This window comes from Tympanuchus pallidicinctus, unplaced genomic scaffold, assembly GCF_026119805.1.
Source record: "Tympanuchus pallidicinctus isolate F22 unplaced genomic scaffold, pur_lepc_1.0 scaffold46, whole genome shotgun sequence".
NCBI classification, from domain to species: Eukaryota; Metazoa; Chordata; class Aves; order Galliformes; family Phasianidae; genus Tympanuchus; species Tympanuchus pallidicinctus.
Genome location: NW_026294765.1, coordinates 791,554 through 813,724, shown reverse-complemented (window position 1 = coordinate 813,724; position 22,171 = coordinate 791,554). Strand labels below are relative to the sequence as shown.

General features: G+C 50.0%; 1 protein-coding gene across 7 annotated transcripts in view; it reads left to right on the top strand.

The window, feature by feature from the left end:
* Positions 1 to 22,134, top strand: part of DOT1L (DOT1 like histone lysine methyltransferase) — a 58,667-nt gene extending 36,533 nt beyond the window's left edge. For 2 of the 7 annotated variants that reach the window (XM_052702739.1, XM_052702745.1), the window contains 16 exons: positions 192 to 426; positions 772 to 885; positions 1,794 to 1,885; positions 4,104 to 4,205; positions 4,647 to 4,784; positions 5,146 to 5,271; positions 6,028 to 6,506; positions 6,974 to 7,097; positions 7,895 to 8,041; positions 8,687 to 8,813; positions 10,093 to 10,706; positions 11,480 to 11,685; positions 11,951 to 12,015; positions 12,463 to 13,431; positions 14,470 to 15,082; positions 17,044 to 22,134. In XM_052702739.1, coding sequence (XP_052558699.1) covers positions 192 to 426; positions 772 to 885; positions 1,794 to 1,885; positions 4,104 to 4,205; positions 4,647 to 4,784; positions 5,146 to 5,271; positions 6,028 to 6,506; positions 6,974 to 7,097; positions 7,895 to 8,041; positions 8,687 to 8,813; positions 10,093 to 10,706; positions 11,480 to 11,685; positions 11,951 to 12,015; positions 12,463 to 13,431; positions 14,470 to 15,047 — 4,116 coding nt within the window. In that variant the 3' untranslated portion in view covers positions 15,048 to 15,082; positions 17,044 to 22,134. Of the gene's footprint in view, positions 1 to 191; positions 427 to 771; positions 886 to 1,793; positions 1,886 to 4,103; positions 4,206 to 4,646; positions 4,785 to 5,145; positions 5,272 to 6,027; positions 6,507 to 6,973; positions 7,098 to 7,894; positions 8,042 to 8,686; positions 8,814 to 10,092; positions 10,707 to 11,479; positions 11,686 to 11,950; positions 12,016 to 12,462; positions 15,083 to 17,043 lie in introns of those variants that run through there. The other 5 variants (XM_052702741.1, XM_052702742.1, XR_008210941.1 and 2 more) reach the window with 5 other exon arrangements.
* The last annotated feature ends 37 nt before the right edge of the window (positions 22,135 to 22,171 follow it).

Genomic DNA, 22,171 nt, shown 5'->3' with positions numbered 1-22,171 from the left:
GGGAATTAGCACAGCTTCTGGGCTGCTGGGGACAGCTGTAGTTCCAAGCAAGCTGAGTTCATTGGCAACCTGTTGAACAGTTGACTTTCATGAATGTATTAAACAAAGTTATGAATGCTTGCTTAAAAGAAATGCTGCTTGTGTAGGTAGCGATAACCGAAGGGCTTTCTGCTTTTAAAAAAATCTCTTAGGATTCTGGTGCTGAAGAAGAAAAAGCTGGGGCAAATGCTGTTAAAAAGCCATCTCCCTCTAAAGCACGGAAGAAAAAACTGAGCAAAAAAGGAAGGAAAATGGCAGGCAGGAAGCGAGGGCGTCCCAAGAAAATGAACACTGCAAATACAGAGCGCAAGACCAAGAAGAACCAAACTGCACTAGAACTTCTGCATGCTCAAACTGTGTCACAGACATCTTCATCCTCTCCTCAGGGTGAGTTCAGAGGAGCCTGTCCCTCTGTGTGAGCGTAAATAACGGATGCACTGAGCTCATTCTTCCTTAGTGCTGCTCTAGTGTGGTTTGTGCCATACCTTCTCCCTTACCACCAAAGCAAAGTGGAGGTGTGCCTCTGTGAGCCTGGAGGTGCTTGGCCAGGAGCTGGAGCTGCCCTGTTCTCACTGCTGCCTTCTGAGGCCACGCTGCAGTTGCCCTTCCAAACAATTGGTTGCAGTGTGTCTGTCCAGCACAGTTACCAAATCTCACTGCAGGTGAATGCTTTGGAATGGTGAAACTTGGGTGCCCTTCCCAACTGAATGGCTGTCGTGTCTCTCCCTTCAGATGCATACAAGTCACCTCATAGTCCATATTACCAACTACCTCCTAAAGTGCAACGGCATTCATCCAACCAGCTGCTGGTGACACCCACCCCACCTGCACTACAGAAGCTGCTAGGTAAGGCTGTGGCATCACTGTTTGTGAAGGAGACCTTTGCTTCAGGGTTTCTAAACATAGAGGGCTTTTAATGGGCAGACACTGTGGCAGAAGAGGAAGAAGAGTGGGGGTCATCTTGCTGCTGAAGTTGCTGTCTTGGTCTGTGTTTGGTTTTGATTTTGTTTCAGCTTGGCACAAAAGGGAAAAAAATTGGGGTTTAGCAGGAATCCAAAATAGCTTTCAGTGCAAATAGCTCATCAGAAATGACTTTAGTTTAAATGAAGCCATTCTCTTAAATGACAGCAGCTCTGTTCTCCCTGTAAAATGCACAGCAAAGTCAAACAAAAATGAGGTGCTGTCTGAATTTGACACTTCTCTGGAGGAAACCTTGATGCAAAAGTCTTTGCAGTGCCCATTGCGTGCTCGGGTTGCCTGTGATGGCAGCAGGATGGCTGCAATGGTGTGGTTGCAGCTGTGATGTAATGTCCCAGGAGGGCTGAGGAAGGTGTGTTGCATCATAGAAGTAAAAGGAGGGTGAGGATTACTGCAAGTAATCTTTGGAGAAAGGGTTTGGGTTTTCATAGCTGGTCTTGTGTTGTTTCTGCTGCCGGTGTATTAAAAGCAAACTCCCCTTTCATCATGCAAGCACACCATTAGCACCCACTGTCTTCCTCTGAGCTTCACTATTGAGTGCACTTCTCATAATTTCCATTGGGTTACCTATGAAAAGCAGCTGATGGATCCCAGAGTTCAGCTTGCACTCAGGGGACTGTTTTCAGCATGCTTTACATTGATCTTTAACGGCTTGGTCTGACTGGGAGTCCAAACAAAAAGCCAGTGAGTGCAGGGCCTGGGGGGCAGGGGAGCAAATGGACCAAAACAGGAGCTTTCTTATGCTTAAAATACATAATTTCCTTATTTCCTTGCAGACTCTTTTAAGATCCAGTACATGCAGTTCATGGCATACATGAAAACTCCTCAATATAAAGCAAGTCTGCAACAGTTACTGGAGCAGGAGAAGGTGGGTTTATATGTATTTATCATGCTTCTAAGCAAAATTGCTGGGCTACCAGATACCTGGAAACGATGCTGTGTGCATCTGAACAGCAGTGCAGCACAGGCTGATGGCAGAGACTCAGCCAGAGTGCTAATCAGGATGAATGCACGGGGATTTAATTGCTGGCTTCGTCAGTCTTTGCGTGCTTGAATGTCCTGTCTGCAAACTGGGAAGATGCATTGCTTGCAGTGCACGTGGCCAGGGAAGGCTTGCCTCAGTTCTCTGTTTTTCCCTCTTTTTTGACAGTCAGAGCTGTGTGCTCACATGCAGGAAGCTTCTGGTTTTTGACATCTTACTCTTTTCCCTCTGTCAAAGCCTCAACGAATCCTGAGTGCTTGAGCATCAGAATGGTTGATTAAACGTGTGGCAAACTGAAGCCTGCAGTCAGAAATAAATGCACCTGTCTCCCAGCTAAAGGATGCTCTGTCTGATCACTTAATAATGGCAATATGTTGATTGATTAGAAAGATTACATGGGTGGGAAAAGTTGAAATTCGTGGTATTGTGCACATGGGCCGAGAGCTGCTGCCCAGTGCTGCGTTTTGCTGTGCTGTGGAGCGGTTCCTCCAGCAGAGGGAGGAGACTTACTGCTGAAACAGCCTTTCTTGTATTGCTTCACCTCAGTCAATGAATAATTTAAGTGCTTTCTGAGCCAGTCCTGGTGATTATGGGATCTTCCATCATAGGAACTCTTCTTCCAATTGAGAAGGGCCAACTTGTGCTGCCCCATTCACTGCTGGCGATGAGTTGGCGCTGCTGTGCTCTTCCTGGAGATGGATTTTTCCCTTTGCTTGTTGCAGTTTATTTTTCAGCTTTTTCCTGAAGCAGCCTATTTCCCTTCTTGTTCTGTACTTGTCAGAAAAGTCACCATAAATTTAACTCACCTCCTTGCCCAGAAAACAGAATGAGAAGCGTTGGTGTGCAGGTATGGTGCTGTGCTCTGGAAACAGAACTGAAGTGGGGGAAGGTAATGGGCTCACATTGGTGCCTGACAGCTGCTTTGTACTTTGACATGGAAATGGGAAATTCAGGATGAAAAGATGCTTTTAATGGGGTTGCTGCACTCCATTAAAGCACTCAGAGCTCCGTGTTGAGAGCACAGCTAGGTAAACTTCCCAGCAGCAGAACTCAGGGCGAGGCACTGCTGTGTGCTGTTCAGTAACTCCCTCTAACATGAGGGTTTTTACAGTACAAGAGAAAACCTTTGTGAATACAATTTGAAAATAAGCTGTGTGAGCTGCTGGTTCACCGAGTACCCTTAGATGGAGCTGTCAGCTGCTTGGCTGTCTGGCAAGGCTGAAGGAGACAGCTGGTGCTGAGCAGAGCAGCCATACCAGCAGCACAGGGGAGGTCAGGTTAGCACTGCAGCCACTCAGCTGCCCGCTGGGCCCGGTGTTTTCTTGCATGCATTGGATCGGAATGGACTGCTTGGAAATCAGGACACTTTGTGCCCTTCTCCTCCTCTTTCTCCGGAGTCACAGCTCAGTTTCTGCACAATTCCTGTTTGGCTTCAACAGCAGAAGTCGGAGAAAAGTGGGAACTTTTTTCTCCCTTTCTACGGGGAGCTGAAAAATGAGGCTCCTCAGGCAGCCCCATCCCTGCACGTTGCTGCCCACGTGTGTGTGACCATGAAATGAGCAAGCAAGTATCGAGCTGAGGAATGCAATGGGCAGGAGGTGCTCTGCCAGCACAGGGCTCTGGTGGCTGCAGGCATCGTGTTGTCATCACTGCTCCCAGTGCTTTGCCTGATTCCTGGCTTTCCTCCCACCTCCCCCACAGCGTGTTTCCATTTGCTGAGTGCTGTGTAGGAAAACTCTGAGCAGGGGCTCTGGAGATTCGGATTCTGTTCCCTTTTTAGTAACAGATTTCCTGCAGATAATCTGTTCCAGTTCTGCTCTGTAGGATGTGATTATTACTACTTCTTTACAATGCAGTAGGAGGGTAAAAATGAATTAAGACTGTCCTGATTATGTTTTACCGTTGAGTGGAAGAAACTACTTCAAAGCTGTTTCCAGCTTCCTTATATTCAGCAAAGCTGACAAATGCAGCTCACAGAGCTGGGTTTGTTCACGGGTCTCAGATTCACTCCCAGTTTGCTGTGCAGACTAAATGTGAACAGTTGACTGAGCTGGACCGTGCTGCATTGGTGCTAAAGGCGTGTTGTGTCTTTTCCCACTTCCAGGAGAAGAATGCACAGCTACTGGGGACGGCACAGCAGTTGTTCACCCACTGCCAGGCACAGAAAGAGGAAATCAAACGTCTTTTTCAGCAGAAGCTCGATGAGGTGACTGTGGTCTGGTGGCAGCGTGTGCTTGTGGTCATCTGCATGCAGATGGGTTGGGGAAAAATGAGGCCAGAGTAGTGCTAGGTCTCAGAGCAGCCTCCTTTTTGCTAAATCGTATGGAATCTCTTTCACTGTTTGATTAAGTTTGGGTTGGAAGTGCAGGAGGAAGTGTAGAGGCTCTGTACAAAAATAGTGCTCTGGATTGGCAAGAAATGAAATGCCAATTTCCAGGTTGAAGGCTGAACAGCAGCTCCAAATGATGCACTTCTGTCCCTTTTCCTCATCCTCTAATAATAATGAAGTGCCTCAGGGGTGCAGGGGGGCTCCTGGGAGCTGCAGCTCTCCTCAGCCTTGCTTCTGAATGGGCCATTATCTGGAGTTGGTGTGTCAAGGCCTTACTGAGCCATCTCTTTCCTTCTCCCCCCTCCTCCTGTCTCCTAGTTGGGAGTGAAGGCTCTGACATACAACGACCTGATTCAGGCACAGAAGGAAATCTCTGCTCACAATCAGCAGCTGAAAGAACAGACCAAACAGCTGGAGAAGGATAACAGTGAACTCAGGAACCAGAGCCTGCAGCTGGTGCGTACAGAGCTTGTGTCTGAGCAGCAGTGATGCTGTCGTTCATCCGAGGGGGAAAGAGCACGAGCTGATATGCTCATAGTTTTCATCTCAGTAACTCAGACTTTAAGGTAGGCAGGGAGAGATCTGGTCGTGGGTCTGGTGAGTGATAACTGGTTTGAGAACGACCCAGCTCACCTCCTCCCACATGACACAAGTGCTACAGGGCCCTTTTGTGCCCCTTTGGCTTAAGCTGGGGGGAGTTTTGGGCCCGTTAAGAGCCTTCTTGCTGTTACCCTACTGAGAGGTGAGTGCCTTTCACCTTGTAGCAGTGTGAAATGCTGAGAGCTGTCTCTGATCCTTTTATCTCATGTCTCTGCAGTTGAAGGCACGCTGTGAAGAGCTGAAGCTAGATTGGTCCACGCTGTCACTGGAGAACTTGCTGAAGGAGAAGCAGGCGCTGAAGAATCAGATTTCTGAGAAACAAAAGCACTGTTTGGAACTGCAGGTACAGAGCAAAACACAACTCCAGGATCACCAACCCAGGGCAGCTCCTGGGCGATGAGAGTGCTTGGCTGAATATGGTGTTAGGGGGTAAGCTTGGTGGCTGCTTTATCTGGAGATCAGCCCCTGTTGTTAGGAGGGATTTGGTGAGCTTGGAGAACAAGGATGTGGATAACTGTTGAAGAAAGCAGACGCTGTGACCTCGTTCTCTGGTAATGTTGTGGAAGAAGGAATCATGATGTATCATTAAACGTCATTTGAAAGCATGGCCTGGTGAAAAGAAAGGTCTTGCTTGTCTGCATAGTATGTGGCTTCAAGATAAAGTCTTCTGAAGTCTCATTTCTGCAATGAGGTCCCACAGAATGTCGCTGCAGTGAAACGAAATGTGAAAGAATTTCACTTCTTTGTGTAATTCTAAAGCTAATCCAACCGTGTGCAGTTGTGTCTGTACCGAGTGTGACTCTGTGACTTCAGAGTCTGACACTACTGGGTTATTCTGTATTCTCTCTATTATATCAGAGACATTTTATTTGCTTCCGAAATGTGAAATGTGAGAGTTTCTGAGCCATTCCCCTTCCCTGCACGTCTCGGCTGTGGCTCAGAGCAGCACTGAAATCTGTTCCTCAAAGCACGGCTCACCCCTGCTGCATCGTTCCCAGAGATGGGGTCACTCGTTCTGCGAGGTGCATTGAAGCAGAGCTGCGATGCCTTGGAGTTATTATGTGTGGTCTTTTATCATTGTCCTCTTCTTTATTTAAAGATCAGCATTGTGGAACTTGAAAAGAGCCAAAGGCAGCAGGAGCTGATGCAGCTGAAATCGTACACGCCGTCGGATGAGTCACTGTCAGTGCAGCTACGGAATAAAACCCATCTGAGCCGTGATGCTGAGGCTGATCATGGCAGGTTCCAGCTGGAGCTCGAGTGCTCCAAGTTTCCTATGCCCCACGTCAATGGCATGAGCCCTGAACTGTCCATGAACGGCCACGCAACTCCCTATGAGATTCACAACACTTTCAGCAGGCCGTCCTCCAAGCAGAACACCCCTCAGTACATGACTTCTCATCTGGACCAAGAAATAGTTCCATGCACCCCAAACCACAGCAGGCAGAAGGCAGACAGGATGGCAAGCCTGTCCTTACCTGATTATACCAGGTTTTCCCCTGCTAAAATAGCACTAAGGAGACACTTGAATCAAGACCATGCAGTCAATGGAAAAGCAACAACGAGTGAGATGCAGAGGTGAGGGCCATCGTCTCTTGATGGAAGGGCTTCATTAAGTTGACTACATTCTTTGCTGTGAGAGTGGTGAGGTGCTGGAACAGCTGCCCAGAGAGGCTGTGATGCCCCGTCCATCCCTGGAGGTGTTCAAGGCCAGGTTGGATGGGGCCCTGGGCAGCCTGGGCTGCTGTGAAATGTGGAGGTTGGTGGCCCTGCGTGTGGCAGGGGGTTGGAGCTTTGTGATCCTTGAGGTCCCTTCCAACCCAAACCATTCAATGATTATTTTTAATAACAGTGGTTTATTTGGATTGTGGAAAAACACTTTTAAAGGTAGAGTTCTGTTCACTTAAAGTTTTTGTCTCAGCACAACCAGCAGTTCAGCTGCTTGGGTAAACACGGTGCTGTGGTGCCTTGGGTTTGGTGCAGGAGTATTTGCAAAGCAGAATTTGTTAGCTTCGTATTCTGATGATGGCAAACCTCTGTTGCAGAGCTGACCATGTCAAAGAGAACGGCCTTACATATCCAAGCCCCAGTATTTCCAATGGCATCAAGCTGAGTCCTCAGGAAACTCGGCCCTCTTCCCCAGCGGCCTTACCGATTGCAGGCGAGAAGGTAAGAGATCTGCTTTGGTGTGAGCATGGAGACTTGGCAGCTGCTAGAACAAAGAGAAGGTTTCCAGGCTGGGAGAAGCAGACGTGTTCTGGTCTGTGGTCAGCTTGGCATGGAAAATGACACGGAATGCAGGAATCGTGGTGCAGTAAGTAAGAGGAACTGGCTAGAGGAAGAGAATATGGTGCCCATGTAAGATGTGCTCACCTCTGACTCGCTGGTTTGCATACCAAATATGCTGGTAATGCAGTAGAGCTGTATTGGTCTGCTGAGTGTCTGCTTCGACTTGAAAACCAGACTGCCTTTTGTATTAAAAAAGGAAACTAAAAAAATCAAGCATGCAATCGGTCCTGCCATGAATCCTCATGGTGCTCATTTCAGAGCAAGCAGGTGCCCTCCAACAGGAGGTTACCATGGAAATGTTTCTGACTGCTCCATCTTCTGTGTTCAGAGGATCTCAGGCTATGAAGGCAGCCAGCTGAGTGCTCTTCACAGAGCTGTGACAAATCTGTGACTGGGGCAGGAGCTCGCCTAAGGCAGCCTTTCCCTTGTGCTTAGGGGCAGCAGGAGCCTTAATTTATATGTCTCTGTGCTGTTGGGTATTTCTGTCCCACGTTGTATGCGTGCCCTGGCTTTCCAGAGCATATATAGTGATATAGTTATCGCTCTTAATTATGTAATTCTTAATGAGGGAAAAGAAAAAAGAACGAAATCTGAACAAGCACATTGCCATTAGCTCAGAATGTCTCTTCAGTAACAGCTTGCAGTTGAGAACATGACTTTATCATTTGCATTCGCAGGTTTTGAGAGAGAGAACCTCTGTGAGTAATGGAGAAACTATCACCAGCCTACCCATCAGTATTCCTCTCAGCACAGTGCAGCCCAATAAGCTCCCTGTTAGCATCCCTCTGGCCAGCGTAGTCCTGCCTAGCCGTGTTGAGAAGGTGGTGAGTAAGGCATTATCAGTGCTTTCCATCCCTCGGTGCCATCACGGGGGGCAGAAATGGGGTGCTGTGTGCTGGGATCCATAGCGGGCTGCTAATCCTGAGTGCTTTGTGCTGCTGCTGGGGTTCATCCTGCTGGCTCTTATCCGTGCTCCTGTGTCTGTGGAGCGGTGGTACTTTGAGCCAGGAGGAAGAGCAAAGTGTGTGCCTCGAGCTGACGGGCTGAGTGTTTGCCTTGTGGAAAAGTGCAGCTTCTGAGGGTTTGTGGCCCCGGGAGCTGGGAATCCCATTTGTCAATGGATTTGTTTGTAGCCCCCACGCCTTCCTGCCTGCGCCACAGGGCTGTCCCTGCCTCAGCTGGGTGGTCTGTGGGCGACGTCCCAGCTGTGAGGGATGAGCCCAACTTGAGGCTGGAACAGCCTGTGTGCACGGTGTGGAGCTCACGCTGGGTGCCGCCGCACTGCAGCAGATGGCAGCGTGTCTTTGTGTCCCGTAACGCTCTGTGTTCTTCTCAAAACATGATAAATCTGGGCTATCCAGGGATTAGAGCTGCTTTCCGTGGTAATCTCCTACTGCATGTGAATTTTGTTTAAACGGGTGACTTCTGAGTACCCTTCCTGCACTAACGCTCCTGTTTCTGCCCCGCAGAGAAGCACACCTAGCCCAGTTCATCAGAGCAGAGACTCATCGACACTTGAAAAGCAGATTGGTGCTAGTTCTCATAATGGTGTAAGCAATGCTGCTGGAAACAAGCCACTGGCTTTGGCTACCTCAGGTAACAGCCTCAGCGGCGCGGAGGTGCTCTGTCACAGCACGTGGGCACACACCTGGAGTTTTGGGAGCAGCTCACTCCGGGCAGATCAGCGTTAGGGAGGTGTGCTCTTTGTCACCAGACCAAAGGATCACAGATTATCATCTTCTGAGCCTGTCAGAACAGTGCCTACAGCTTGGATAGGTTTCAGTGTGGAGTTTTCGTTGGAGTCTGTCTTTATCTGAGCTGCGGTGGTTGGGTTTTTGTACATTTCTCTTTGTGGATGAAGAGATTCTGATCTCTGCAAGTTGCAAGCCATCCAAGCTATTCCACAGCTATCCTATGAACTGTCACCTGAAAAGTTCTCTTTTGCAGGGTGGTGGTGGAGGGTTTTTTATTTATTTTTTAATAGTACAATTAATTCCTTTAAGGAAATCGCAGTGATGTCTCATGAGCATCTGTAAAGGCACCAGAATCTGGGAAACAAGGGGAAGAGTAGGGATGCCTTTAAGTACAGACATCACTTCTGAGCTCGCCCATCTGTTGGAATTGTGGCCTGTAGCTGTTCAGGATATGGAAATGTTGTGGACTGAGAAACGTAGGTTCTTGCATACAGAAGCTGCCCTGCAGCTGATCCCTCATCAGAGTGCATTTGTTCTTTGTGTTTTTCACCTTGAGGGGCTTGTGTTGTTTCTAGCATCTGTTCTGCAAAGAAGGGCTTGGCTGCAATTTTCTACACAAGCAAAGAATTATTCAAAAGCTGATGTAAAACAGTACTGTATTCTCTTCTGCCCTTTCCACGAAGGCAGCCCAGAGACAAGGCCTTCCTAGAGCACTGAACCCATTTGTGATATGCCATGACAAACACCTCATCCCCTTCCCAGGCTTATCCCAGATGGCATTGTGCTGCAGTGAGATCCCATCACTTGGAAGCCACTGCTGTTTGTTTAGCGTTGAGCAGGACTTGGGCTGTATAGGCAGAGTCCCTTATTTTCGAGGAAGGAAACCAACTCAATTTGGCCCCTCTTATTTCCTCGATGATAGGAAGGAGCAGAGAAACAGGAGCCCCAACTTCAGGAGGTGTAACAGTGTACAAGAACCTTTCACTGGAGGTTCCATTCCAGGCTGTCTCCGTACAACACTGACGAGAGAGCAGAGCAAATTGTTACGGCCTGAGTGGAACTGTGAGCGTGCAGAGCCAGCATCCCAACTGCACGGCCAGCCAGCCCCAGCCATCCCACACATCTAGCACTGTGACCTATCGCTCAGCAGAAGCAGTGATGTATACTTTCCCTTTCAACAGGTTTTTCTTACTCTTCTGGCTCCGTGGCAGTCAATGGAAATCTTACAAACAGCCCAGCCCATCTTAACCATAGTGTTGATCAGGCAGCTCTGGACGACTCCGGGAGTCTGTTTAACTCAGTAGGGTCTCGGAGTTCCACTCCACAACATCCTTTGCTAATGATGCAGTCGAGGAACTCTGGGCAAAGCTCCCCTGCTCACCAGCACTCAGCAAGCCCCAGGTTAAATGGCACCTCCCAGAGCCTGGTAGGGGGACTGCACTATGCAGATGCTCAGAAGATGTTTGCCGATGGAACAAAGGGGGATCTTCAGTCTGATGCAGCATTTTCAGATCCTGAGAACGAGGCCAAGAGAAGAATCATCTTTACAATCTCTCCTAATACAGGACATGTAAAACAATCCCCTTCCACCAAGCACAGCCCTCTGCCCGCGAGCGCTCGGCTGGACTGCGGCCCAGCACACGCGCAGGACGGGAAGAAGCGCGGCCGGCGGAAGAGATCCTCCACTGGGAACCTCAGCGGGGGCTCCGGGGTCTCCCCCAAACGCAAATCCTTGCCCGCTGTGTCTGGACTCTTTACGCAGCCATCGGGTTCACCGCTCAACATCAACTCCATGGTAAGGGCTGCAGAGAGGGCTGGGGAGATTTCTTGGCGTTAGAAGTCAGCTTCCGCTGCTTTCTTCTTAGGCGTGAGGCCATCGCGGGGCTGCTGGCTGGGAGTGGAGTGACGACCCTCCCTGGAAACGGCCCCTCTGAAGGCCAGGGGAGCTGCTGAATGTTAGGGAGCTGCTTTGGTTTAGATATCACAGAGAGGTTCTCACCCCGTTCCAACCCCTCTCCAAGGGCTGGGTGCCCCCACCAGGCCGCCCAGGGCCTTTCCATGGCCCTGAATGCCTTTGGAGGACGTCTCCAAAGAGTTCTTCCTGTCACAGCACTAAAAATTAACAAGCAATCTCGCCTCTTCCAGCAAAGCTTGTTTTTACAGTGAAGTTGCTCTTTTTTATCCTGTAGATTAAATATTTTGAATGTAGTTTAAGCTAAGATTGACTAAACAGCTCACGAGTGCCAGAAGCATATGGTGTTCCCACGTTAATAAGCCAGCTCCACAAGTTGTGCTCGTGGGATCCTGCAGTGGCAGTTTGAGAAGAAATGTCGTTTTGCCATGTCTTCATTTCTGCGTTCAAACATAAAATCAAATGATGAAAATAAGATACGTTCCCGAGTTGTCTTAAAGCCTTCATCCTGGGCTCTGCTGCATGGTGCTGGGGGAGAGCAGTGGCAGTGCCAAGTTGGCCTGTCCTGAAGCTGAGTGCGTTCATATCCTAAACAAGACGCCTTGTTTCTAAAGCGGTGCTCTCACCCGTAACTGCTTTCTTTCCTTCTTGCCCAGGTCAATAACATTAACCAGCCTTTAGAAATAACAGCCATTTCCTCTCCTGAAAACTCCCTGAAGAACTCTCCTGTTCCTTACCAGGACAACGACCAGCCCCCGGTACTGAAAAAGGAAAAGCCCCTCACTCAGAGCAACGGCGTTCATTACTCCCCTCTCACGTCAGATGACGAGCAGGGATCTGAAGATGAGCACAACAGCACCAGGTGAGCGTGCGTGAATGACACCAACCTTGTGAAGGAGCAGTGGTGACGTGCTCTGAGCAGGCATTGACCTTGGCGAAGAGCACAGAGTCTGTGACAGCTTCTGCTGAGCTTCTAGTGGATATTTCTAAATGGTTTTCCTGTCCCGTGTAGGGCATTGGCTTTATGTGCTTCAGTCAACTGTTAGGATGTGAACGTGAGGCTCTGAGGGTAAATATGAAAGCAAACGACTGCGGTGAGTGCTGTAACCTTTTTATTTTCCCACCAGGATCGAGAGGAAAATTGCAACGATATCGCTGGAAAGCAAATCTCCACAGAAGACTGTTGAAAACGGTGGGTGTGAGAGATGTAAACTGCTTGGGACGATGGTTGGGCTGGGGAGTGGGTGGCTGAAGGTTGTTAATAGAAGGCTGATGAGCAGAGTGCCATCCCACCAGGGCTTTGTGTTATCGTAATTAAGACAGGTGGCTGATAATTACAGATCTTGGGTCAGTTCTTTCTCTAGTCACAGGCCACCAGAGATCCAATGAGTTGTGTTGTGCCATGTTAGGACTTGGGGAGGGATCTGTAGAGCAAGAGTAGATCAGCGTTCTCGAAACCTACCAGATGTGAAGCTAAATTTAAAGGATGCGTAGGTGACTTCACAGGTATTCTGCTTTTGGATGAGGAATAGAATTACAGGCGGTTAAATCCAGGTGTTGAAGGCAAAACCGACGTTTTCAGTGAGCAGGTTCAGTGCAAACTGCCTTTTGGTATTTAGAAACCTTTCTTCCAAACCAGGTGGCAGCTTATCTGGGAGGAAACAAGCACAACCCAACGAGAACATGAACAGCAGTAAATGGAAATCTACTTTCTCACCAATATCTGACATCAACCTGACCAAAACCACGGACAGTCCCTTGCAGTCTGTGTCGTCTCTGAGCCAGAATTCGCTGTTTGCCTTCAGGCCGTCCTCCGAGGACAGCCTTGCCATGGACGCCAAGATGGCGCACACGAGGAAAGGCATGGCCATGCCCTCGTCGGGGGCAGATGGGCTCAGCCCCAGCACAAACCCCACCAACGGGTTCGCCTACAACGGCGGGCTGTCGACTGACATTGGTTTACACAGCTTTATCGATGGTGCTTCTCTTCCACACAAGGCCTCGGACGGGACGGCTGCCGCCTGCTCGCTGGGTTTCCAGTCGCAGCGGAGCAAAGACGTGGGGATATCAGAAACGAATCCTTTCTTGAACAAGAGGCAGCTCGAAGGCCTCGGCGGCGCCAAGGGGGAAGACCTCAGCCGGGCAGGAGTCAAAAGCAAAGACATGAGTGAAATGAGCATTCGTGCGGGGGGTTCTTCGGAGAAAAACTCTTTGCAGCATAACGGAAAGGTTGGCAAAGGAAGGGACCGAGACGTGGAGTTTAAAAACGGCCATAACCTTTTCATTTCTGCTGCTGTTTCGTCTGGTGGCCTTCTGAATGGGAAAAGCCTTTCTACTGCTGTTTCTTCAGCAGGCAACCCAGCATCGTCTGTGCAGACGCACCATCCCTTCCTCAACACTTTGACCACTGGATCGCAGTTCCCCCTCGGCCCCATGGCCTTGCAAGCCAACCTCAACTCGGTGACAAACTCCTCAGTATTGCAGTCCTTATTTAATTCCATGCCAGCTGCTGCCAGTCTGGTCCACGTGTCGTCAGCTGCAACCAGACTGACTAATTCTCACACTATGGGGAACTTCTCTCCTGGGGTTACAGGTGGAACAGTTGGAGGTAGGCAGAACTCTTTCTCTGGTCTAAGACAGGGCCTAAAGGAAAGTCTGACGCTGCCTCTCCAGGGCTGAAACCCTTTCACTTCCACAGGATGTCAAGCAGACCTATTCCACATAACACGTCTCTTCTCTCCCTCCGAAATTAAGATGAGCCCGTTGCCCCACAGTGAAATCCCATGAGCTTTGTCCACTTGTTGTATCACCTCAATGAAAGAATACACCCGACTTTGTGATTTCATAATGTATGTTTGTTCAGATGTTGCTGTGTTGGAACCAGCCTAGGCCTACCTGCAGGTAAAAGGTTTAACCCGTTGTGTCACCAAGTGAAAGGAGCTCTGTCAGCTTGTGTAGAGGTTGGGATTAGCACTGAGTATGATCCAGGAAGAGCAAAAACATCTGAGGAAGTGGCGTTGGGAATTGCGTAGCATTCTGGCTCTGGAACAGACACCGAGAGCATCTTTTTGCCAGGAAGGGCAGTGCCATATGCACCTTCTGCTTCTGGGGTTCTGCTCGGCAGGAGCAGCACGCAGCCTGTCCCAGCTCACTGTCCAGGGCAGGCAGTGTGTCTTACCCATCCGTAACCATTCAGGCACCGTGTCGGGAAATCCTAACTCTCACATCTCTCAGCACGTAGATTTGCTGGAAGTGCGGTCTCCCCTGCGCTGCCCCGTGAGTGGGGGAGAGCAGGAGGGGTGGGGAGGGAAGAGCAGCAGTCTGAGTCTTCAGATCCACGGCTCTGAGAGACCCCGTAATCTCTGCAGAGCCTGCCTGTGTGGTACGGCACTGACAGTTCTGGGGTCTGACCACGTGTCCTGGTGGCACGTAGAGGTTGGCAGTAGGAAAGGTAAGTGAACCTCTTGTACCTCCTGGCCTGCACCATTACCTCTCATTGCTTGCTGCCTTCTCATGCTGCATATTTTTGTATGGGGCCGTAACTACTATAATTTTGCTTTTTTTTTGTTTTGTTTTGTTTTCTCTTGTCACCTGAGACTGTACAAAGCCCATCTGTTGAAGCTGAGTTTTTCTCTCCTGTTTGCAGGTATTTTTAACCATGCGGTGCCTTCTGCCTCCTCTCCTCATCAGTTTGGAGCCAGTTTCAGCAGCAGTGCTGTCTCTAGCAGCACAGTGCTAAGCTTAAACCCCCTGCAGGCTGTTGCCAGCACCTCATCCTCATCCTTCCCACCCCCCTCCTCTAATTTAGTAACATCTAGCGAGAATAGAGCCGCTCAGCACCTCAACAGAGCGCCAGTGCAATCTGTTTTCCATCCACCTCCACCCCCTCCTAACGTTTCCTTGCCCCCTCCTCCCCCTCTGCTTGCTTCTAACCCCGACCTCCTGCACAGCCCCTCCATCCCACCCGGCGACGCTTTCCTGCCATCCTCCTCCGCCGCTTCTGTCCACTCTAACGCCGCTCTGTCTATCAAGCTCGCTTCCCTGCAGCACAAAGCCTCCCGTCCCTCCTTTACCGTCCACCACCCCCCCCTGCCCCGCTCGGCGCTGGCACAGTCCGTGCCCCCGATGGCGCAGCCCACGGCCGCCGGCGCGCCCGCCATGTGGGTCACGCTTGGCATGCAGCCTCCTTCCGCTTCGCACCTTTCTGGGGTTAAGCCACGATAAAGAGCTTGCTTAGCTAACGGTTCTTATGTTGTAAGGTAAGGCTAGAGACGAACCCCAGGAGTGGTGTGCGAGATGCTGAGTGGTGCTTCTTCCTCTGCAGAGAGGGGTGGGCGCGGGCTGTGAGACAGAAGCCTCTGAAATGTGGGGTAGTGCGGTGGCAGAGGGCGCAGAGCTCCGTGCTGCCTGGGCTGGGAGTCAGGATTTCTCGACAAGGAGTGCTGACTCTGCTGTCCCATTGAGTTGGGATTACGTCCAGGTGGGGATCAGCAGTCAGGAGGAGTCAGGTGTATACGTGAATATACTTTATACGTTACGGTTTTTATACGATTATCGGCGGTGGTTTCCCCTCCAGCACAGGGCAGGGAAGTGGAAGTGGATGATCTTTAAGATCCCCTTCAACCTAAGCCATCCTATGATTCTAATGCAGACATTGCTCCTTCCACAAGTCCGTGTTCCCGTGGCGCTGGGGTGAGTGATGCTGCTTCCAACCTCAGCCAACAACAGCTGCTCAATAACCAGAAAGTTCCAAACCCTCCAGGTCCCAAGCTGCAGCTTCAGAGTGCAAACGCACTGCTGATGCACTGCAGTCAGCACACCCTCTGCATCCCTGGGAAACAGCCACAGGTAGCAAAAAGGGGTTAGAACTTGCAGCAGAGAAGAGGAAACCAAGAAGCCAAGCTGAGCACTGCAGCTTGATATGCGCACAGCGGCAGTCTCCATCAGAGCTTTGTTACAGAATCATACGATTGCTCACTTGGCAATTGCTCGCTCCCTGGGTAGACTGTAGGGAATGTGCAGGGTTGGCTGCTTTGTGCTGGGGCTGTAAGAGAGAGGAGGGTCTGTGCAGGCTGTATGCATTTCTATTGAAGCACTGTTTAAATGCCTTTAGAATAAAGCGCACCGGCACGGAGTTGGGCACTGTTGTAATGAAAAATGCTCTGTGGCATCGTGATGTAACAGCTTGGGATCACAGAGCTCCAGCAGTGTGAGGGCCCTGAGCTCGCTCCGTGCTTTACCTGTAGGTCGTTGATGTTGTTGCTGTTCACTGATCCCAAAGCTGCGTAAAAATCGATGGTTGAATACTCTTTACCGCTTATAAAACATATGCCTCAATTACAACATCCCTGAGAGATTCTTTTGGCTGTGCATTGTGTGTAGCGCCTTCGCCACCAAATTGCTCGGTGGGCACAAATGTAGTCCCCATAGGCATTGGTGAGGCAGGTAAGTGCCACCTTGGCCCAGCAGGGAAGCCGAGGAGGAGTTTGATGTCCCTGTGCTGTGGCCGCAGTGATGCTGATGTGCTGATGGGGCGGGCTGAGTAGGAGAGAGCTGGGGGAGGAAGAGGAGGAGGAGGAGGAGGTTTGGGGCTCTGTGTGCCTGAATGGCTCCGGGGAGTGGTGGGAAGGTCTTCTGCTGAAGGAGGTGCCTTAACTGGGACCGGGGTGTTGCAGAACCAGCTGCCATCCCATTGGTGCCACGCCATCCAAAGTAGGGCCGGCACGTGGCTGAAGTCCACTGAAAGGCAGCCAGGTGTCCGGAGGTGTTCTGAGGAGCAGAGCAATGCTCCCAGGAGGCGCTCTGTGGCACACATTGCTGCTCCGTATGATGCAAGCCAAATACTGGAATGTTTTCCCCAACTTCAGTATAAATCCATGTGCTCAGAGCCCTTGCTGAAATCCAGAGTTGAGGGGCTGAAATAATCCGCTTAACTTCTCCTCCATAAGGTAGTAACAACTTCAGAGCAGTGTGTGCTAGAAAAGGGTGAAGCCCATGTGGGCAGGCAGAGACCTTCCTCCTCCCCCCGGTGGGGTCCGACTCTCAGCGGCCTCCTCCTGTCTGTTGTCAGTGCTCTTGGGTCAACTCTTCCTCCCTTGCTGGCTGAAGGTCCCAAATCTCGGTCCGGTCGCGGTCTTGGAGCAATGTAGAAATGATTGACACATCAGACACGCTGTGGATTTTGTCATTGAGATGAGTCTCTTCCTCTCCTGTTGTGCAGGTAACTAGGATTTCTACCTCAACCCAATGTGACCTATGCAAGGACAACGTGGACCAACTTCACTCGGCTTCCACTGAAAGGTGCTCACTGGCCTGTGCAGGGGTTCTGCTCTTACTACTGGACAAAACACAAACCTAAAAAGACCTAAACAACAGAGAAAATAATATTTACTGTGAATCTGAGTTTAAAGGAAAAAAAAAAAAAAAAAGAAAAAAGGAAGAAAAAAAAAAAAAAGCAAACGAAATACTTAAGGCTCCAGTTTGTATTGTTGATAGTTTAGGTAAAGTATTTATCTTTTTTAACGTGAAAATAATTTTGACTTATTTTATTCCACCTAGAGTCATAAATACAACTTGTGGTTAAATTCTCTGAATAACTGAGGACTGGCACACCAGCAGAGATGTAAAGAGCCTCTTCTCGGTGCTATTTCATCCGTCAGAACTGTGCCTCTAGTTTGATCCTTGGTGCTGAATTTAGAGGGTTGACCAATGCCAAACCCAGTTCTCAGACAGGTCTGCTTTTATTTATTCACCTTCCTCTGTTCATATCCCCAAATCCACTTGGTTTACAGCCACGTGTGCTGCGGCGCTCTTTCATCCGGCGGTTTGCTCCGGGGAGAACCGAGCCACCGGGTGGGTTTTAATTGCATTTGGACACATGAGAGCTCGTGCTCCCCTCTGGGGTGGCAGCTGGATCCCAGGGCAGCCTGGTCGAGCAGGAGGGATCCGAGTCCTGCCCCATCCCACTGCACTGGGCCGCCTGCAGGCTGTGAATTTCGGTAGCTGGTCTGGTCACTTTGGGATGTCGTTGGCATATGAACAGGGTGCACAATCACTGGGATTGGTCAGGCCCTCGAGATGACATTGGGAAGACTGAACATAGTGCTTCTGTACCGGTGCAGGTAGATTTTTGCAGCTCGTTTTTGTTCCGAGTCAATTGTATTTTGTTGGTAGAGTTTTGATACTTGATGCAGAAATGGCTTAGACGTCTTACTAAGTGCATTTTGCTTTTTGTATTTCTTTGCTTGAAGTGGATCTGAATGGTAGTTCACAACGCCGCCATCTCGCCGTGCTGCCCCTGGTGGAACTGGTGCATTGAACTGGTGCATTTGTTGTATTGTGACTCGGTGTTCTGTGTACAGAAAGAGCCGCTCGGAGCAGCGGCTGTATTTTATAGAGATGTGATGAGAATTTATAAATTTCATATACTTTATTTCCTTTATTTTTAGACTGTACAGTGCACAGTAAACGTGTAAAAACTTATTTATTCGAGTGCACAAAACGAGGAGGGAAAGGCGACCCGTTACGTAGACATTGCCCAGTCTGTAGGTCAGGCTGGACCCAGCACCAATCAAGGAAACTACAGTCAAAGAAGGGGAATTGCAACAGCAGAATGACGGGAAGAGAAACACGTGGAGGTGTTGGGGGCATCTGCATGGGTGCTCAGACTCAATGGGTGCCGCGGGGCCACAACAGGCTGGGCTGGGTGCCATGGCTTCCAGCTGCCTCTGTATGTGAGATGGCTCTGTCCTTGCGTGCTCTCCTTGAGGAGCCGTTCTCTGACAGCTTCCACCCTCTGCAGGTTCCGTGTAGAGCTTTTTCTTCGTACCTCATCCCCTTTTCTTCGTACCTCATCCTCTGCAATCTTAGAGATTCAGCTCAGTGTGTGGTTATTTGTTGGTCCCGATGTGTGTCTTCCATAGGCGGCCATTGTGTGCAGAAACCGTCGATGTGATGTCGTTGTCTCGTTCATTGGGAAGGGAAGGGGTTGGTAGCCCTGGAAAGGAGGGACTCTGGGGAACTGTCTTCTGCTTTGTGTGTGGGAGAAGACGAGGCAGCTGAGTTACAGCTGTGAGAGGAGAACCTGGAGAAGGGCAAAAACACGCAGAGGGCGATGGCTGAGAAACATCCGTAGCTTCTAGTAGGAGCTGTACAGAGTTTATGTCCTGGAATCCAGGAGGACGGTGTAACCCAGATGTGTTGCAGCTGGGAGTTGGGCAGCCCCATCTTCATTCACAGCCGTGAGCCGCTGTGAGCTGCAGAGCTGCCCTACATCCTTCCTGGCACTGCACTCCGGTCCTGGGAGTGGGGATGGGCACGAGCAATGGCTGGAGAGGCAGGAGCCTTAATTGCATTCTCCCATTTTTATCCTTATAGTCCTTCTGCTTTTAGCAGATGGTTTTTGGAAAGCGGACCAAGACAGAGTTCTAGGCCTTTTGTTCCCCCGCCTTCATCCCAAACCATGCAGGTGTCTGCCCATGGGGTGGCTGAGCTCCAAGTGTCAGCATGGTGAGTGTCTTCATCCCTGGGGCGTGCTGCTGGGAGTGCCATGGAAACCACTGAGCAGTGTGAGATGGGAAGCCGAGCACGGGGGGCTGAAGTCCCAGTATCACTTCATCGGGGAGAGGTGGTCGCTGTGGTTGCTTTGAGATTTGCATCATCTTCTCCACGTCCCCATCTTTTACTGCTTGGCCATAACCTGGAGTGAGTCCAACCCATTTATCTCCAGGGCTACTGGAGGAGCAGCTCCTGGAGCTGTTCAGATCTGATCCATATGGCTGCAATGAGACACACAGGACTGCGATGTATGAGTGCCTGCCAGAGATCTGAAACCTGTTTTCAATAATTGGAGATAATTGCGAGTAACCAAAGCTGTACAGCCGGTTCCAAAAAAGAATTCCTTCTCTGTTATGCTTCCTGCCCGGGTGCAGCCGTTGGATGGCCGTCACAAATGTTCCTTCTCCTCCACACCACTGCTGCCAGTGAGGGGCAAGTCAGGAAGTCGGAATCCATCCAGCAGTGGACATTGCCAGAATGAAAGGACCTTCCTGAGCACTGTGCAGCACATTGTCAGCCTCAGAACGGACTGTGCATGCTCTGCCTTCTGGGGTTTGTAGGATCGAGCTGCCTCTTGTTTCAGGGTGCAGGGCTGTTGCCTTCAGTGCAGTGGACAACCATGGTGATGGGAAACATCTTCATCCTTCTTCAGTCTGAGCTCCGTCTCCCACCGGTTTCTGCCGCAATGCTTTGAGGGTCAGGAGCTATGAGGCTCCCAAACTCAGTCATGAATTTAGGAAAGGACCTCTCAGATCATCCAGTCCAGCTGTCCACCTCCCACAGTACTGCTCACCGACTGTGTCCCTCTGTGCCACATCACCATTCCCCAACACCTCTGGGGACGGTGACCACCCATGCCAGTGCCTGACCATCTTTTGCTGAAGAAGTTTTTCCTGGTCTCTATCCTTCCTCAGCCTCAAATCACCCAACTGTTGCTACAGCCACTCACTTGGAGTTGAGATTTCTTTCTAATTATGTTTGAATCAAACTTCAGTGAGTGACTTCCAGGTGAGCTCTGCGGAGCTCCGTAGGCTCTTCCATTGCATCTCCAGCATTTTGGGCTGGAGTGGTGCTGCAGGGTGGAGTCTGGGTGGGCAGTTTCCTCCTGAAAGGTGTTGCAGCTGCATAGCACTGAGGATGGGGTGGAATCTGGATGGTTGTTGTGCTGCAAGAGGTGACCAGGAGGGCCGCAAGCTGATGGCCCCACTTGGCTGCACTGATAAATCCCGATGGCTGCACACAGCGGTGGGTTTCCAATCACAGAATCACCAGGGTTGGAAAAGACCTCCCAAGTTCATCCCGTCCCACCTGCAACACCCGCCCTGCTGCTGCTGAGCTGCCCCTCTCCGGGTCTGCATCCCCCATGTCAGTTCTGCCATCTGCCTGGTTGGGTTTTTGTGTTGCAATTGGTGCTTTTCCTGCAGGAAACAGATCCGGGGTTATTTGTTCTCTGAAGGAGTTACCCCAGCTTGATGGGAAGTTCCCCAAGTTCTGCTCTTTGTGTGTTGCCTGAGCCAGGAAGAGGAAGAAGAGGAGGAGGAGGAGGTGGAGCTTCCCACAAGTATCTGTCAGTGTGCAGAGGACAGCAAACCAACTGGGTTTGCTGGGTTGCCAGGAAAGGAGGCGATGTCCTCATGAGGCAGCTCTGCAGCAGAGGGGTGAAACCACAAAAGTAGGGCTTCTTTTTTTTGGAAGTGCAGATGTTGGCGTACGAATAGTTGAGGTTTTGGGGCTGTTCTTTCTTCCTTTATGTGCTCTGACTTCTCCATATCGGGTTCTCACCATCAGATGGATTCCCAGTGTGTAGGGTGATGCTGTGCCGCATTTTCTTCATCCTTTCGCCTTAGAAACACCGAGCGGCGCAGTGAGAGAGGTGACGTTACTGTGAACTTCAGGGTTTAACCCCAAAGCCAAAAACGGGAAGCACACACTGCAAATGTCCCTGCGGTGCATCTGCTGTTTGCATCTTTGTGCAGAGGTTTTCTTCCATCTTCACCCTTCACAAACAAAACCCCTTGGTGCAGTTCCGGGTTCCGTAGCACTGACCCCAAAGTTCCCAGCTTTGGGATTTGGTGTTGTTTTAAGGTACAGCTGTTGCTTGCTTCTGGCTCGGTTGGCTCGTTAGCGAGGTCTCGCTGCTGTGGTTAACGAGGAAGAGGAGGACGGGTCGGTCCATCCCGCGTGGCTTCTGGCACCTAGCGATCTTCGAAGCGATCGATCTCCAATTAAAACCAACTCGTTGGGTCTTTTCACCCTCCGTTGGAGCCAGGCGGGACGCAGCGGGTCACCAGGTTGCTGTTGCTCAGGAATTGATTAGCAAACCTTTTAACTACTACTAACGATCCATTTTGGATGGATTTAAAACCACAACCACCACGCGTTTTCTTAGAGCAGCGATACGGGATGTTTCCTAGGGAATAGGGATTAGTTTATATAATTTAGCCGATTAAACCCAATTATTTAAAACTCAAACTTCCCCCTAATTTATCTTTTTGTTGTCGTTTTATTTTACACCGGTAAGTTGTCCCATCATTCCTTCCATCCCATAGAAGTAGTGCAAATTCTGGTGTGTATATATGTACGTATAATATATATATCCCCCCCCTGCCTTTCTAATGCCCTGCACTGTTAGTTTTTGGTTGTTTTTTTTTTTTTCCTCCCCTCACTTCATTTCTTGTGTCTCTCCCTTGATTTGTAATGGAAACAAATGCTTTGAAGTTTTGTCTTTATATTAAAGTGTACGTATTTTAATACACTGCTCTGTCGTGGCGTTTCACTGCTCAGTGCTGGGC